Source organism: Leucopleurus acutus (genome assembly GCF_964270905.1).
Source record: "Leucopleurus acutus genome assembly, chromosome: 6".
In the NCBI taxonomy this organism is placed as follows: domain Eukaryota; kingdom Metazoa; phylum Chordata; class Mammalia; order Artiodactyla; family Delphinidae; genus Leucopleurus; species Leucopleurus acutus.
In genome coordinates this window covers 46026294-46040255 of record NC_139149.1, presented here as the reverse complement: position 1 = coordinate 46040255, position 13962 = coordinate 46026294, and the positions used below count along the sequence as shown (strand labels likewise).

General features: G+C 36.2%; 1 protein-coding gene across 1 annotated transcript in view; it reads left to right on the top strand.

Moving 5' to 3' along the window:
- The window catches only part of CCDC148 (coiled-coil domain containing 148), a gene marked incomplete at both ends in the record, with an annotated part of 267375 nt that overhangs the window by 90275 nt on the left and 163138 nt on the right, over positions 1–13962 (top strand). The window contains 2 exon segments of the mRNA XM_082840901.1: positions 5442–5504; positions 6434–6555. Coding sequence (XP_082697027.1) covers positions 5442–5504; positions 6434–6555 — 185 coding nt within the window.

The window sequence follows — 13962 nt, the reverse complement described above, 5'->3', positions numbered from 1 at the left end:
GTTTGTAGCAATACAATCCTACCTCAAGAAACAAGAAACATCTCAAATAAAGAACCTAACCTTACACCTAAAGCAATTAGGGAAAGAAGAACAAAACAAAAAACAAAAAACAAAAACCCTAGAGTCAGCAGAAGGAAAGAAATCATAATGATCAGATCAGAAATAAATGAAAAAGAAATGAAGGACACAACAGCAAAGATCAGTAAAACTAAAAGCTTATCGAGCTATAGCTCAAATAAACCTACCAGCTTATTTGAGAAGATAAAGAAAATTGATAAACCATTAGCCAGACTCACCAAGAAAAAAAGGGAGAAGACTCAAATCAACAGAATTAGAAATGAAAAAGGAGGAGTAACAACTGACACTGCAGAAATACAAAGGATCATGAGAGATTACTACAAGCATCTCTATGCCAATAAATTGGACAACCTGGAAGAAATGGACAAATTCTTAGAAAAGCACAACCTTCAGAGACTGAACCAGGAAGAAATAGAAAATATAAACAAACCAATCACAAGCACTGAAATTGAGACTGTGATTAAAAATCTTCCAACGAACAAAGCCCAGGAACAGATGGCTTCACAGGCGAATTCTATCAAACATTTAGAGATGAGCTAACACTTATCATTCTCAAATTCTTCCAAACTATAGCAGAGGGAGGAACACTCCCAAAGTCATTCTAGAGGCCACCATCATCCTGATACCAAAACCAGACAAAGATGCCACAAAGAAAGAAAACTACAGGCCAATATCACTGATGAACATAGATGCAAAAGTCCTCAACATAATACTAGCAAACAGAATCCAATAGCACATTAAAAGGATCATACACCATGATCAAGTGGTGTGTATCCCAGGAATGCAAGGATTCTTCAATATATGCAAGTCAGTCTATGTGATACACCATATTAACAAATTGAAGGATAAAAACCATATGATAATCTCAATAGATGCTGAAAAAGCTTTTGACAAAATTCAACACCCATTTATGATAAAAACCCTTCAGAAAGTAGGCATAGAGGGAACTTTCCTCAGCATAATAAAGGCCATATATGACAAGGCCATATATGACAAACCCACAGCCAACATTGTTCTCAATGGTGAAAAACTGAAACCATTTCCACTAAGATCAGGAACAAGACAAAGTTGTCCACTCTCACCACTATTATTCAACATAGTTTTGGAAGTTTTAGCCCCAGCAATCAGAGAAGAAAAAGAAATAAAAGGAATCCAAATTGGAAAAGAAGAAGTAAAGCTGTCATTGTTTGCAGATGACATGACACTATATATAGAGAATCCTAAAGATGCTACCAGAAAATTACTAGAGCTAATCAATGAATTTGGTAAAGTAGCAGGATACAAAATTAATGCACAGAAATCTCTTGCATTCCTATACACTAATGATGAAAAATCTGAAAGAGAAATTAAGGAAACACTCCCATTTACCACTGCAACAAAAAGAATAAAATACCTAGGAATAAACGTAGCTAAGGAGACAAAAGACCTGTATGCAGAAAACTATAAGACACTGATGAAAGAAATTAAAGATGATTCAAACAGATGGAGAGATATACCATGCTCTTGGTTTGGAAGAATGAACAGTGTGAAAATGGCTATAGTACCCAAAGCAATCTACAGATTCAGTGCAATCCCTATCAAACTACCAATGGCATTTTTCACAGAACCAGAACAAAAAAATTCACAATTTGTATGGAAACACAAAAGACCCTGAATAGCCAAAGCAATGTTGAGAAAGAAAAATGGAGTTGGAGGAATCAGGCTCCTGGACTTGAGATTATACTACAAAGCTACAGTAATCAAGACAGTATGGTACTGGCACAAAAACAGAAATATAGATCTGTGGAATAGGATAGAAAGCCCAGAGATAAACCTATGCACATATGGTCACCTTAATTTTGATAAAGGAGGCAAGAATATACAATGGAGAAAAGACAGCCTCTTCAGTAAGTGGTGCTGTGAAAACTGGACAGCTACATGTAAAAGAATGAAATTATAACACTCCCTTACACCATAGACAGAAATAAACTCAAAATGGATTAAAGACCTAAATGTAAGGCCAGACACTATCAAACTCTTAGAGGAAAACATAGCCAGAACACTCTATGACATAAATCACAGCGAGATCCTTTTGACCCACCTCCTAGAGAAATGGAAATAAAAGCAAAAATAACAAATGTGACCTAATGAAACTTAAAAGGTTTTGCACAGTGAAGGAAACCATAAAGAAGAGGAAACGACAACCTCCAAATGGTAGAATATATTTGCAAATGAAGCAACTGACCAAGGATTAATCTCTAAAATATACAAGCAGGTCATGCAGCTCAATATCAAACAAACAAAAAATCCAATCCAAAAATGAGCAGAAGATCTAAATCGACATTTCTCCAAAGAAGATATACAGATTTCCAACAAACTCATGAAAGGATGCTCAACATCACTAATCATTAGAGAAATGCAAATCAAAAGTATAATGAGGTATCATCTCACACCATTGAGAATGGCCATGATCAGAAAATCTACAAACAATAAATGCTGTAGAGGTTGTGGAGAAAAGGGAACACTCTTGCACTGTTGGTGGGAGTATAAATTGATACAGCCACTATGGAGAACAGTATGGAGGTTCCTTAGAAAAATAAAAATAGAACTACCATATGACCCAGCAATCTCACTACTGGGCATATACCCTGAGAAAACTATACTTCAAAAAGAGTCATGTACCACAATGTTCATTGCAGCTCTATTTACAATATCCAGGACATGTAAGCAACCTAAGTGTCCATTGACAGATGAATGGATAAAGAAGATGTGGCACATATATACTGTGAAATATTACTCAGCCATAAAAGGAAACGAAATTGAGTTATTTGTAGTGAGGCGGATGGACCTAGAGTCTGTCATACAGAGTGAAGTAAGTCAGAGAAAATCAAATACCGTATACTAACACATATATATGGAATGTAAAAAAAAAATGGTTTTGAGGAATCTAGGGGCAGAACAGGAATAAAGCCGCAGACGTTGAGAATGGACTTGAGGACACGGGGAGGCGGAAGGGTAAGCTGGGATGAAGTGAGAGAGTGGTATGGACATATATACACTATGAAATGTAAAATCGATAGCTAGTGGGAAGCAGCCGCATAGCACAAGAGATCAACTCGGTGCTTTGTGACCACCTAGAGGGGTGGGATAGGGAAGGTGGGAAGGAGACGCAAGAGGGAGGAGATATGGGGATATATGTATATGTATAGCTGATTCACTTTGTTATAAAGCAGAAACTAATGTACCATTGTAAAGCAATTATACCCCAATAAATATGTTTTAAAAAATTCATCAATTTAGAAATAAATGGACAATTTTATTTGAGCCATCCTGGAGATTATTACCTGGAGACAGTCTTTCAGAAAGCTCTGAGGGCTGTTCCACCAGTTATATGTCAAAGCACAGTTATATAAATTTCTGAGACAAAGGGTTATAAGTCAAATGACAGATTACACAATCCAGATCTGTGCTTACAAAGCTAATAGTGGGTCATCATAACCGATTAAAAGATTAAGGAGAAAGGTGATCTCCTGAGGAGGTCTGGTTTATGCAGATGCACAGTACACTCTGCAGGGGAGGGAAGAGGGCCAAGCAGGCAGGTGAAAATTTTGTTTAAATTTTTTTTGTCTTGCCCTCAGATATAAATTTTATTTCATCAAGATCATAGTTAAGTTTGAACCATATAGTGTTGGGGAAGAAGAATTTTCCTCTACCGTTCTAGGTTCTTCCGGTTGTTCTAATAATTAAATTGACATGAGACAGATTAACAGGGGAAAATCACACTAAAGTTTAATAGCTTGTATACGTGGGCGAGTCCCAGGAAAACTGAGTAAGTCTCCAAAATGACCAAAGCCCTCACCTTAAATACCAGAGGGAACTGCAAGTGGGAAGGCCTTGAAGCAGAATGAACTTGGTATGTTTGAGAAATAGAAAGACCAGTGTGGTTGGAATGTGTGAATGAGATGAGGGTAGAGAGATGATCAAAGGCAAGATCATCCAGGGCCTTATAGGCCATTTAAAGAAGTTTGGATACTATCTTAAAGGGTATGGGTACAATTGAAGGGATTCAACAAGGTCAGCTTAGAGCTTTTAAGAGGTTACTTGGGCTGCTGTTTGGAGAATGCACTGTAAAGGTACAAAGTAGAATGCCTCTGTCATCCAGGCAGGAGGTGATGGGAGCTTGAGGCAATGCAGGTGGACAGATTAGATGTGCAAAATCTTCCAGAGTGAAAAAGAATCTTAATGGATAGGATATGGGTATGAGTAGAAGGCAGATGGTATGAGGATTGTCAATATTATCAAAGGCTTAAAACAAGAGATCCTATAGAAATTACACACTGAGGTTTATCCCTATATTCCTAAAGCTGGTGAGCAATCTCCGTGATTCTTGGTAACTTGGCAGAGTTTCTGAAAATCATGGACTTGTGTGACTTCTTCTTCCATTTAAGAAGATTTAGGTTACTGCAAAGGCCACTAGACGCGATCAGTTCAACCTAGTAGATATGGAACGAAAATGTATGAAAAATGTGTTCTGTTATTTAAAGAACCACTTGACTAGTATCTTGCCCTGGGGGTGCCATAAAAAGATGTCAGTTCAGTTTGGTGCTCCTCAGGTTGGGTTCTTAGGAAGGAGACGCTGAGGCAGAGTTTGGAGTGCTAGATATTTATCAGGGACCCATACCTGTGAAAGGAAGAAGGGAGAAGCAAGATTGGGCAAATAAAAAACTCAATTTCAATGCAGGTCCAACAAAGTGTGGGTCAACCCCGAAGGGAGCTCTGGAGCAAATATTGCCCATCAAAGTGACCTGCATTAAGCCCAAACTGCTGGGTCTTTGCATCCTTGCCTCACTCTGTCATTGGGTATAGGCTACCCCAGGAATGGTGTGCCTTTGGGCAAGGCTGTTCTCTGCAGCTGAGTCCAACCCTGAAGCTGGTGACAGGTAAGCATCAAGTGCTTTCTAGAAGTGGATTGCACATCCCCATATCCACCACAAGTACTGCATTGCTGAAGAGAAGTAATAAGTAATTTGCCTAGCTGCTTTATTCTTTAATTTAGGTGTTTCTTTCCTCTCGAGAACTCAAGATAAAACATACACAATTTTTTAATCACAAAATATTTACCAGTCACTGGGACAATCCAAGAGAGGGTAACTAAGAGATAAGAGATTGGTTGGAGAAACCAAGATCAGGAAAAGCACAAAGAGAAAAAACTAATGGAAGGAGGCTTCTAGGAGCAAAGAGAAACAAATTTTAATAAAATACATGGAGTTATGGCATCCGGTCCTGGACCTTATTTCAAAAATCACTACAATGAACATATCTTTAAAACAGTTTTTAAAATTACATTGTAAAATGTTATTAGCTCTCTTTTGTTTCCTTGACAGATATGGAAAACATGGATAAAAGAGACCGACCATTCATGACAGTTCAGAAAAATGATACCTCAGGTATTTTTTCTACTTCTAAGCCTGTTTTATGATTTATGGTGGATTATTGGTGATATAAAATTGGAATGTTGATTTTCAAAAGTTTAATAATGGAAGGTTCATTTTTTGATCACATGGAAGATTTCTCCAGTTCCCTTACAATAGTCAGGCCAACCATTTTTTCCTGTGCTTGTCCTTAAATCGTTTGGGAGCTTCTTGCAGTCATGTGATCCATGATATACTTAATAAATCTTAATTGCCTTACAACGCACAGCTGAATCTTTCACATCATTGAGGCAATGATGCTTGAATTACCCAAATTTTTTACTTCATGCTACTTGGCCTTAGAGTATCCTCTACCTATGTTTTACTTTATCAAAATAGTTAGTATCAAACTAAACTAGGACATTTTATATGCTTGGATGGAGAATGGCTGCCCAAACATTTTGTATCATTTTAATCTTATCTGGCCTATTAAATTTTTTAGGTTTCAGTTTCAACCTTTTTTCGTATTTAATTGAAATCAATTTTTCTAAGTTAAAAGTGCAGCTATGACTTTAAAAATTCTATTTACTTAATTTGATTCATAAGAATGTGATACTTAAATATTCACAGTTGATGACTAACACATTTTAAATAAAAAGAATGGTCACACTTTGTAACTTGACAATATAATTTTCTAAAATTCTCAGTGTACTAACTTAAATGGAAGTATTCCTTTTATGCCCTTTTAGAAGTAATTTTATGCAAGGAATATAGTGGTAATATTTTTTAAATTTCCAGAAATTGAGGTTCAAATATACTACAAATATTGCAATATATTACTTCTCATATTTGCTTAAAAATCTTTAAAAATAAGACCTGCAGTCAACATGTTGCCATAATTCTATTTTGACTTCCAATAACATAATACTATTTCTTTGTCATTTTCTGTTTTTGATGAAAAACAGATAATCTGGTATTTCGTATGAAAAATGAAATGAGAAGCACCAAGTATAAACCAGTAGACTATCAACAATTGCATGCATTAACCGAAGCAAAAAAATTAGCTTCTGCCTCTACGGAGCTAAAGGTTAGAAGTTGTGTGTGTGTGTGTGTGTGTGTGTGTGTGTGTGTGTGTGTGTGTGTGTGTTTCTAGTTTTGGAAAATTGAATTGCTAGAAAGTAAAATGGTAGTTACAATGAAATGTGAAAATAAATAACATTCTAAGTAGTTTTTAGAATCTTCCAACTATTGGTAATAGTGAATAGCAACATTTTTTTTTCCCTATTTCTTTATTTTTTGGCTGTGTTGGGTCTTCGTTGCTGCATGTGCACTTTATTTGTGGCGAGCGGGGGCTACTCTATGTTGCGGTGCACGGGCTTCTCATTGCGGTGGCTTCTCTTGTTGTGGAACACAGGCTCTAGGCGCACGGGCTTCAGTAGTTGCAGCACACAGGCTCAGTAGTTGTGGCTTGAGGGCTCAGTAGTTGTGACTTCTGGGCTCTAGAGCGCAGGCTCAGTAGTTGTGGCGCACGGGCTTAGTTGCTCCACGGCATGTGGGATCTTCCTGGACCAGGGCACAATCCCGTGTCCCCCTGCACTGGCAGGCAGATTCTTAACTACTGCGCCACCAGGGAAGCCCTGTGAATAGCAACATTTATTGAATGCTCTCAGACACTGTGCTATGTAGTCTACATGCATTACTCATTTAATGTTCTTAACAACCCCATGAGGCCTGAATTCAACTTTATTTTTAGAAAGATAGCTATCTCATTAATTTTCAACAATTTCTAACATAATCTAAAAAAAATTAAAATTGCTAGTAAGTGCTAGCCATGGATTATCATCTAATTTAAAGCTCCTTCTGCAACACCATACAAAGTATGCCCCCAGGTGCCTCTCTTTTCTCGAATTCCCTTTTTGCCCTGATCTAAGAAGAGGTGAGCCTCGACTAGATTTGAAAGAGGTTTATGTGCAAGTGATTGTGCACAGTATTTTAGGACCATGGATGGGTTTAGGATTATTCAGGCAGTATGTTTCCCTCTTATGCAAATAATAGAGTACATTATAAACAGCATTTTCATTGCTTGGTTAAATTAAAAAATCTGGTTTAGCAAAGCAACATATTAAGCAATTTACAAGCTTTCATGTATATTTAATATTTTTGTGTTATATTAGTTTTACATAGCTTTTTATTGTTAATGTCTTTCTAAAAAGGCAACTCTCATGATTTCAAGGCACATTTGATACCCTATTTTGGGGAAATTACCATATATTCATGAGCTATGTCTCCTCAAACTAAGGAGACCACTTAAAAAGTAGGGCATTATTTGTTTGTTTCAGATATAGCTTTAAAATAATTTAATGTTATTCAAAGAAATTTTATGGCAAAATCACTTACATAACTATCATCCTAATAAAACTATTTTCATATTTCTGACTTCTGTACTGATCTGTTGTATATATACCATCTATACACATATGTATTGATACATATAATAAATACTTATTATGTGCCTTGAATATATAATGGTGAACAATATATAACACCTACCCTCATGGGGTGTACTATTTTCAGGAGAGAGGGAGGAGAGAAGCCAGTGTTTATCAAATAAGCCCTGAAATAAAATTATATTAAATATAAACTCCAATAAAAAAGGCTGTCTTGTGTATAATAATAGGACTTGATCTTAAATGGGTGGGAAGGCTTTTCCAAGGAAGTGACATTGTAATTGGAATCTCAAGGACAATAAGAATTAGCCAAACAAAAACAGGAGTGATGAGTACTCCAAATAGAAAAAGATGAATACCTTATCACATTCCAATTTTTGGATATTTAGGTTGTATCCAAGTTTGTGATATTGGAAATCATGTTTCCGTAAATATCTTCATGCATAGACACTTTATGTGGATAAATTCCCGTGATTGGGATGTCTGGGCCAAAAAGTATGAATGTTTTTTAGTTCTCTCCCAAAGTACTGTTGTAGTAAAGTTGCCACTACAAACATTTTGTCTGCACCCTTTTCAGTATTGGAATGTGTACAGTTGACTCTTGAGCAATGCGAGGGTTAGGGGTGCTGACCATCTATTGGAAGAAAATCTGTGTATAATTTATAGTTAGCTCTCCTAGTCAGCCCTCTGAATCCAAGGTTGCTGTATATCTATGGCTGTACATCCTCAGATTTAACCAGCTGCAGATTGTGTGATACTGTAGTATTTAGTGAAAAAAATGCACATATAAGTGGACCCATGCAGTTCAAACCTGTGTTGTTCAAGGTTGACTGTACATATATGTTCATATATATATTCCAAATATTATCTATATATCTGTTCATCCATCTGTCTGTCCATCTGTCCATCTATCTATTCCTCTATCCAGATGCACATTTTGGATGAATGGGGAATCGTTGAATGTTAAAATCAATATTTGGTCAAAGTGAATTTCTCTTTGATGATAGGATTTCTATCAAAGAGTAAACATTTAAAATTTTAAATTATTAATGTGGTTTTTTGAGTTTGACATTAAGTTCAGGGACAATAATTTCTTAGCACTGTCAGCTAACTATAGTGCTTCTCTGGTCACTGTGTTATACATTTATGAGGTTGAATGGATGATCACTCTCAACTGACATTTTAAATAACATCAATAACCTTTTTGTTCACAGAATATCATTCATGAAGAAGCTTTTTAGTTATATATTTTCTAGAAATAACTTGGTACCTGGGATTCATAGCTTGGCAAATCTCAAAAAATCTCTTGCCATCAACTACTGAAAATGGTTCACATTCTGTAGCAATCATTTTGACAAGCTTTTTGCTTCCATTTTTAGTCTCCATCGATTCATAATAATAAATAATTTTCCTTTGAAAGCATTTTTGTAATATCCATTGTTTTGAATTTGGTCAGTGAGAACAAAATGTGTCCTGGATACCTCATCATTTTCAAACAGTCTTCTTTCCTTTATACAATCTTCATTTTTTATTATATCTAGTTTAAGGAAGATTTATTGGGAATGTCATTTTCATGATTTTTGGACTCTTCCCTTCTCATTTAATTTAGAGATATCAACTTGACATTTTGCTTTTAATTTTTTCTTGTAAGATGTGAACAATTCCCAAGTAGGGCTTTTTCTTGAAAGATACATGGCTTAAATGGAATTAGATAACTGAAAATTAAATACAATTCTTAAAATTTATTTTGTTTAATGTTATGAATGCTAATATATCAAACAGCCTACATCAACTGGAATTATGATAATATTGTCTCTGTTATCCTTTCTTATATTATTGTTTAACATTTTATGAAATATGTGTTGACTGAAGAATATTTTATTCTTAATGTTACATAGTTAACACATTCTCTCTTAATATTTGTATTAATTATCAGTCAACTCCCAATTTTTTTTTACTAATTAAATATGCCCATTTTTTTGCACATGAAATTAACAGCTTTAACAATCATTATTACTACGGCACTTTACTGTGACAATATTAAATGTAAACATACTCAAGCTGAATGATAGAATGTTAACATATAAAGCACATAAGAAGGACTTCCCTGGTTGCGCAGTGGTTAAGAACCTGCCTGCCAATGCAGGGGAGACGGGTTCGATCCCTGGTCTGGGAAGATCCCACATGCCACGGAGCAAATAAGCCCGTGCGCCACAGCTACTGAGCCCGCGTGCCACAACTACTGAAGCCCATGCGCCTACAGCCCGTGCTTCACAACTAGAGAAGTCACCGCAATGAGATGCCCGGGCACTGCAACAAAGAGTAGCCTCCATTTGCTGCAACTCGAGAAAGCCTGTGTGCAGCAACGAAGACACAACGCGGCCAAAAATTAATTAATTAATTAATTATTTAAAAAGCACATAAGATTTTTGCTTCAAGTTACATCTAGAATGCTTAGCTATATTTGAAAAGAAATTAACAGTATTTTTAATTAAAAATAAATTAGGAAGTCTTGCCTGATTCGTTTGGCCGGTATTGTTATACTGATTAGATGTGATAGTGACCTGTATAATTGCTGTGTTATTGATCATGCACAAATTCCAGGATGCCAGATGAGACACTGATGTGCACATTGAGTAATCTAGTCTTTCAAAGGCTGAGACTGAACCTGAAGCCAAATAGTAGATGTGGGCTGAAAATTGAGACCAATTTTTGGTACATTATATGTTAACTGTTCATTCCCAGTTTAAGTACAAAAGAGATCTTTACAATTATTTTTATTTGAATTTCTTTGCTTAGCAAGAATGAATATTTCTTGTCCAACTCAAGTAATCCATCTACTAATTCTTTTTTTAAAACACTATATTATGGAAAATTGCAAAAATATGCAAAATTGGAGTGAATGGTATCATTAATCTCCACGTAACATTATCCAGCTTCAACTATGAACAACTCTTGGCCGTTATTTCTTCTGTACTCCCACCTACGACTTCCCTCTGTACCAGATTATTTTGAAATTTCAGACATCATATTATTCACCATAAATATTTCAGCAGTATCTCTAAAAGATTAGGGCTATAAAACCCCAAACCCTACAATACCATTACTATTAAAATGTTCATGATTTCTTAATAATTTCAAATAATCAGTGTTAAATTTCCCTGATTGTCTCCAAATTTTTTTCTTAAAGTTTATTCAAATTAGTATCTAAATAATATCCATATATTACAATTGATTTTAATTTTTTAGGTTTCCTCCTCCATCCTCTTGTGTCCTTTTTTTTAAATATAAATTTATTTTATTTTATTTATGTATTTTTGACTGCATTGGGTCTTCGTTGTTGTGCACGGACTTTCTCTAGTTGTGAGCAGGGGCTACTCTTTGTTGCAGTGCACGGGCTTCTCATTTCAGTGGCTTCTCTTGTTGCAAAGCACGGGCTCTAGGTGCCTGGGCTTCAGTAGTTGTGGTGCAGGGACTTAGTTGCTCCGCACCATGTGGGATCTCCCCGGACCAGGGCTCGAACCCATGTCCCCGGTATTGGCAGGTGGATTCTTAACCACTGTGCCACCAGGGAAGCCCCATCCTCTTGTATTCTTATAATTTAATTTTTGAAGAAATTGTAGTGTTTATCCTTTATAGTTTCTTACAGTCTGGATTTTGCTGATTACATCCTGGTGGTGTCATTAAACATATTTTCCTATCTCTTGTATTTCCAGTAATTGGTAGTTATATCTGGAGACTTGATCAGATTCAAGTTCAATTTATTTTGGTAAGAACACTTATTGACAGAATCTCTGCGCTTGTCTTTTTCTATTATAAATTGTGCTGCAGTGAATAGCTTTGTTCACCTATCTTTTTATACTTCGGCCAATACAGTTTTCAGGTAGATTTCTATAGGTAAGATTGCTTGGTCAAAGGATAAATCCATATGAAACTCCAAATTCCCTTCTACGGGGGGGTTGCATCATTTTGTATTCCCACTAGCAACATAAGAGAGAGAACATGTTTTCCCATAGCCTCACACAGTGTTTTGTTAAATATTTGAGTTTTCGCCAACCTGATAGATGAGGAATTGCATCTTAGTATAGTTTTTAAAAAATTTTTATTTCTTCAGTTCTGTATTGAGTTATAACTCACATATAGTGAAGTACACAAATCTAAAGTGTACATATCAATGAATTTTGACATAGGTACATGTAACCAACACTTAAATTGTCCACTAATTACTGTTGTTTATATCTAAAGATGGATCATCTGGCCCAAAGGGCTTTCACGGTATTTCAGGGTACCTATTTAGGGTTTTATTATCTTGGCTCATCACAATAAACTACTTTCGAATGTATTACTTTTATAAATTTTAATTCATCAGCATTTTGCATAAATCATCATCCACCTAAAATATTGCTTTCAAATGGCTTATTGCTCAGCAAAATGAATTGGAATCCCCTAGAAATTATTGAAAAAGATACAATTTTAAATCTTCTTGTTTAAAAACTTTATTTTTAAAAAAAAATTTGGCCAAAGATAGAAGTAGAGTCAATGAGTGAATTTACAAAAAACTCAGGATGTTCTGCAAAATATTCAAAGTGTCTAGTGAAAAACTGTAGCTTTATTTTCACTTTTATAGTCTACTTAATTGGCCTTTCCCTGGGACCAAAGGCAGTAGCATTGATTTTTTTTTTAATTATAGAAATGTGTCTACACCTTTCACCAATGTGTTTTAATTTTTTGTGTGTGTGTGTTTTAATTTTTTTGTACAGTATGGACCAAATATGTCAAAGAAATCTAATTTTAAAAGTTGTGCCTGCTGCAACAAACTTCAGAGACTATAGATGGTAAATAGTTGGAATGAGTTTTAGGCATTCTTCAAGCAAACACAAGTGTCTGATTTTAGAAACACTACATATATACTTTTATTTTTTCTGCGAAATAGAGAGATGGCTGTATGTTTTCCTGCAATGTCCTGTTCTGACTTATTTATTTATTTAATAAACTTATTTGTTTTATTTATTTACTTGTGGCTTCATTGGGTCTTCATTGCTGTGTGTGGGCTTTCTCTAGTTGTGGCGAGCCTGGGCTACTCTTCGTTGCAGTGCGTGTGCTTCTCACTGTGGTGGCTTCTCTTGTTGCAGAGCACGGACTCTAGGCACGCGGGCTTCAGTAGTTGTGTCACATGGGCTCAGTAGTTGTGGCTTGCAGGCTCTAGAGCACAAGCCACAGGAGCTGTGGTGCAGGGACTTAGTTGCTCCACGGCATGTGGGATCTTCCCGGACCAGGGATCGAACCCATGTCCCCTGCAATGGCAGGCGGATTCTTAACCACTGCACCACCAGGGATGTCCCTCCTGTTCTGATTTAAATGTACTTTTCTCCTAAATTTCATAATTGTAGCACTCTTAAGAAAAGATTTGCCTTTGCCTTTGTGTTTTTGTTTTGTTTTTTTTGCGGTACGTGGGCCTCTCACTGCTGTGGCCTCTCCCGTCGCGGAGCACAGGATCCGGACGCGCAGGCTCAGCAGCCATGGCTCACGGGCCCAGCCACTCCATGGCATGTGAGATCTTCCCGGACCGGGGCACGAACCCGTGTCCCCTGCATCGGCAGGCGGACTCTCAACCACTGCGCCACCAGGGAAGCCCCAACTTTGTGTTTTTTAAGTAATGTTTGGGTTATTTTGTTTTCTTATACCCCTAATTTTGAATCAGTAACCAGAACAGTGGAAAGATAAACTCAAGGTTATGGTAATCAGTGAATGACAGCTAGAAATAGCATGCATTATAGTCGTTTTAGAACTTTTCTTCTTAAGTTTTTATGTCTTCAGTATTGATCTGTTAAGCCTTTCAGGGTACTAAGTATTCTAGTAACAGGGAAAATATAAAATATGCATATTTCATCAAGTTTCTGATTTCAGATTAACACTTTTATAGATGTTTAAAAGTATTAATATGAAATACACAAGTTCAGCATGGACATGTCAGTCAGAGTCTAACCACTTAAGGATTTAGAATAGAGGGGTCTTTAATGCAGGAAATGGTTACACAGGTGATAGAG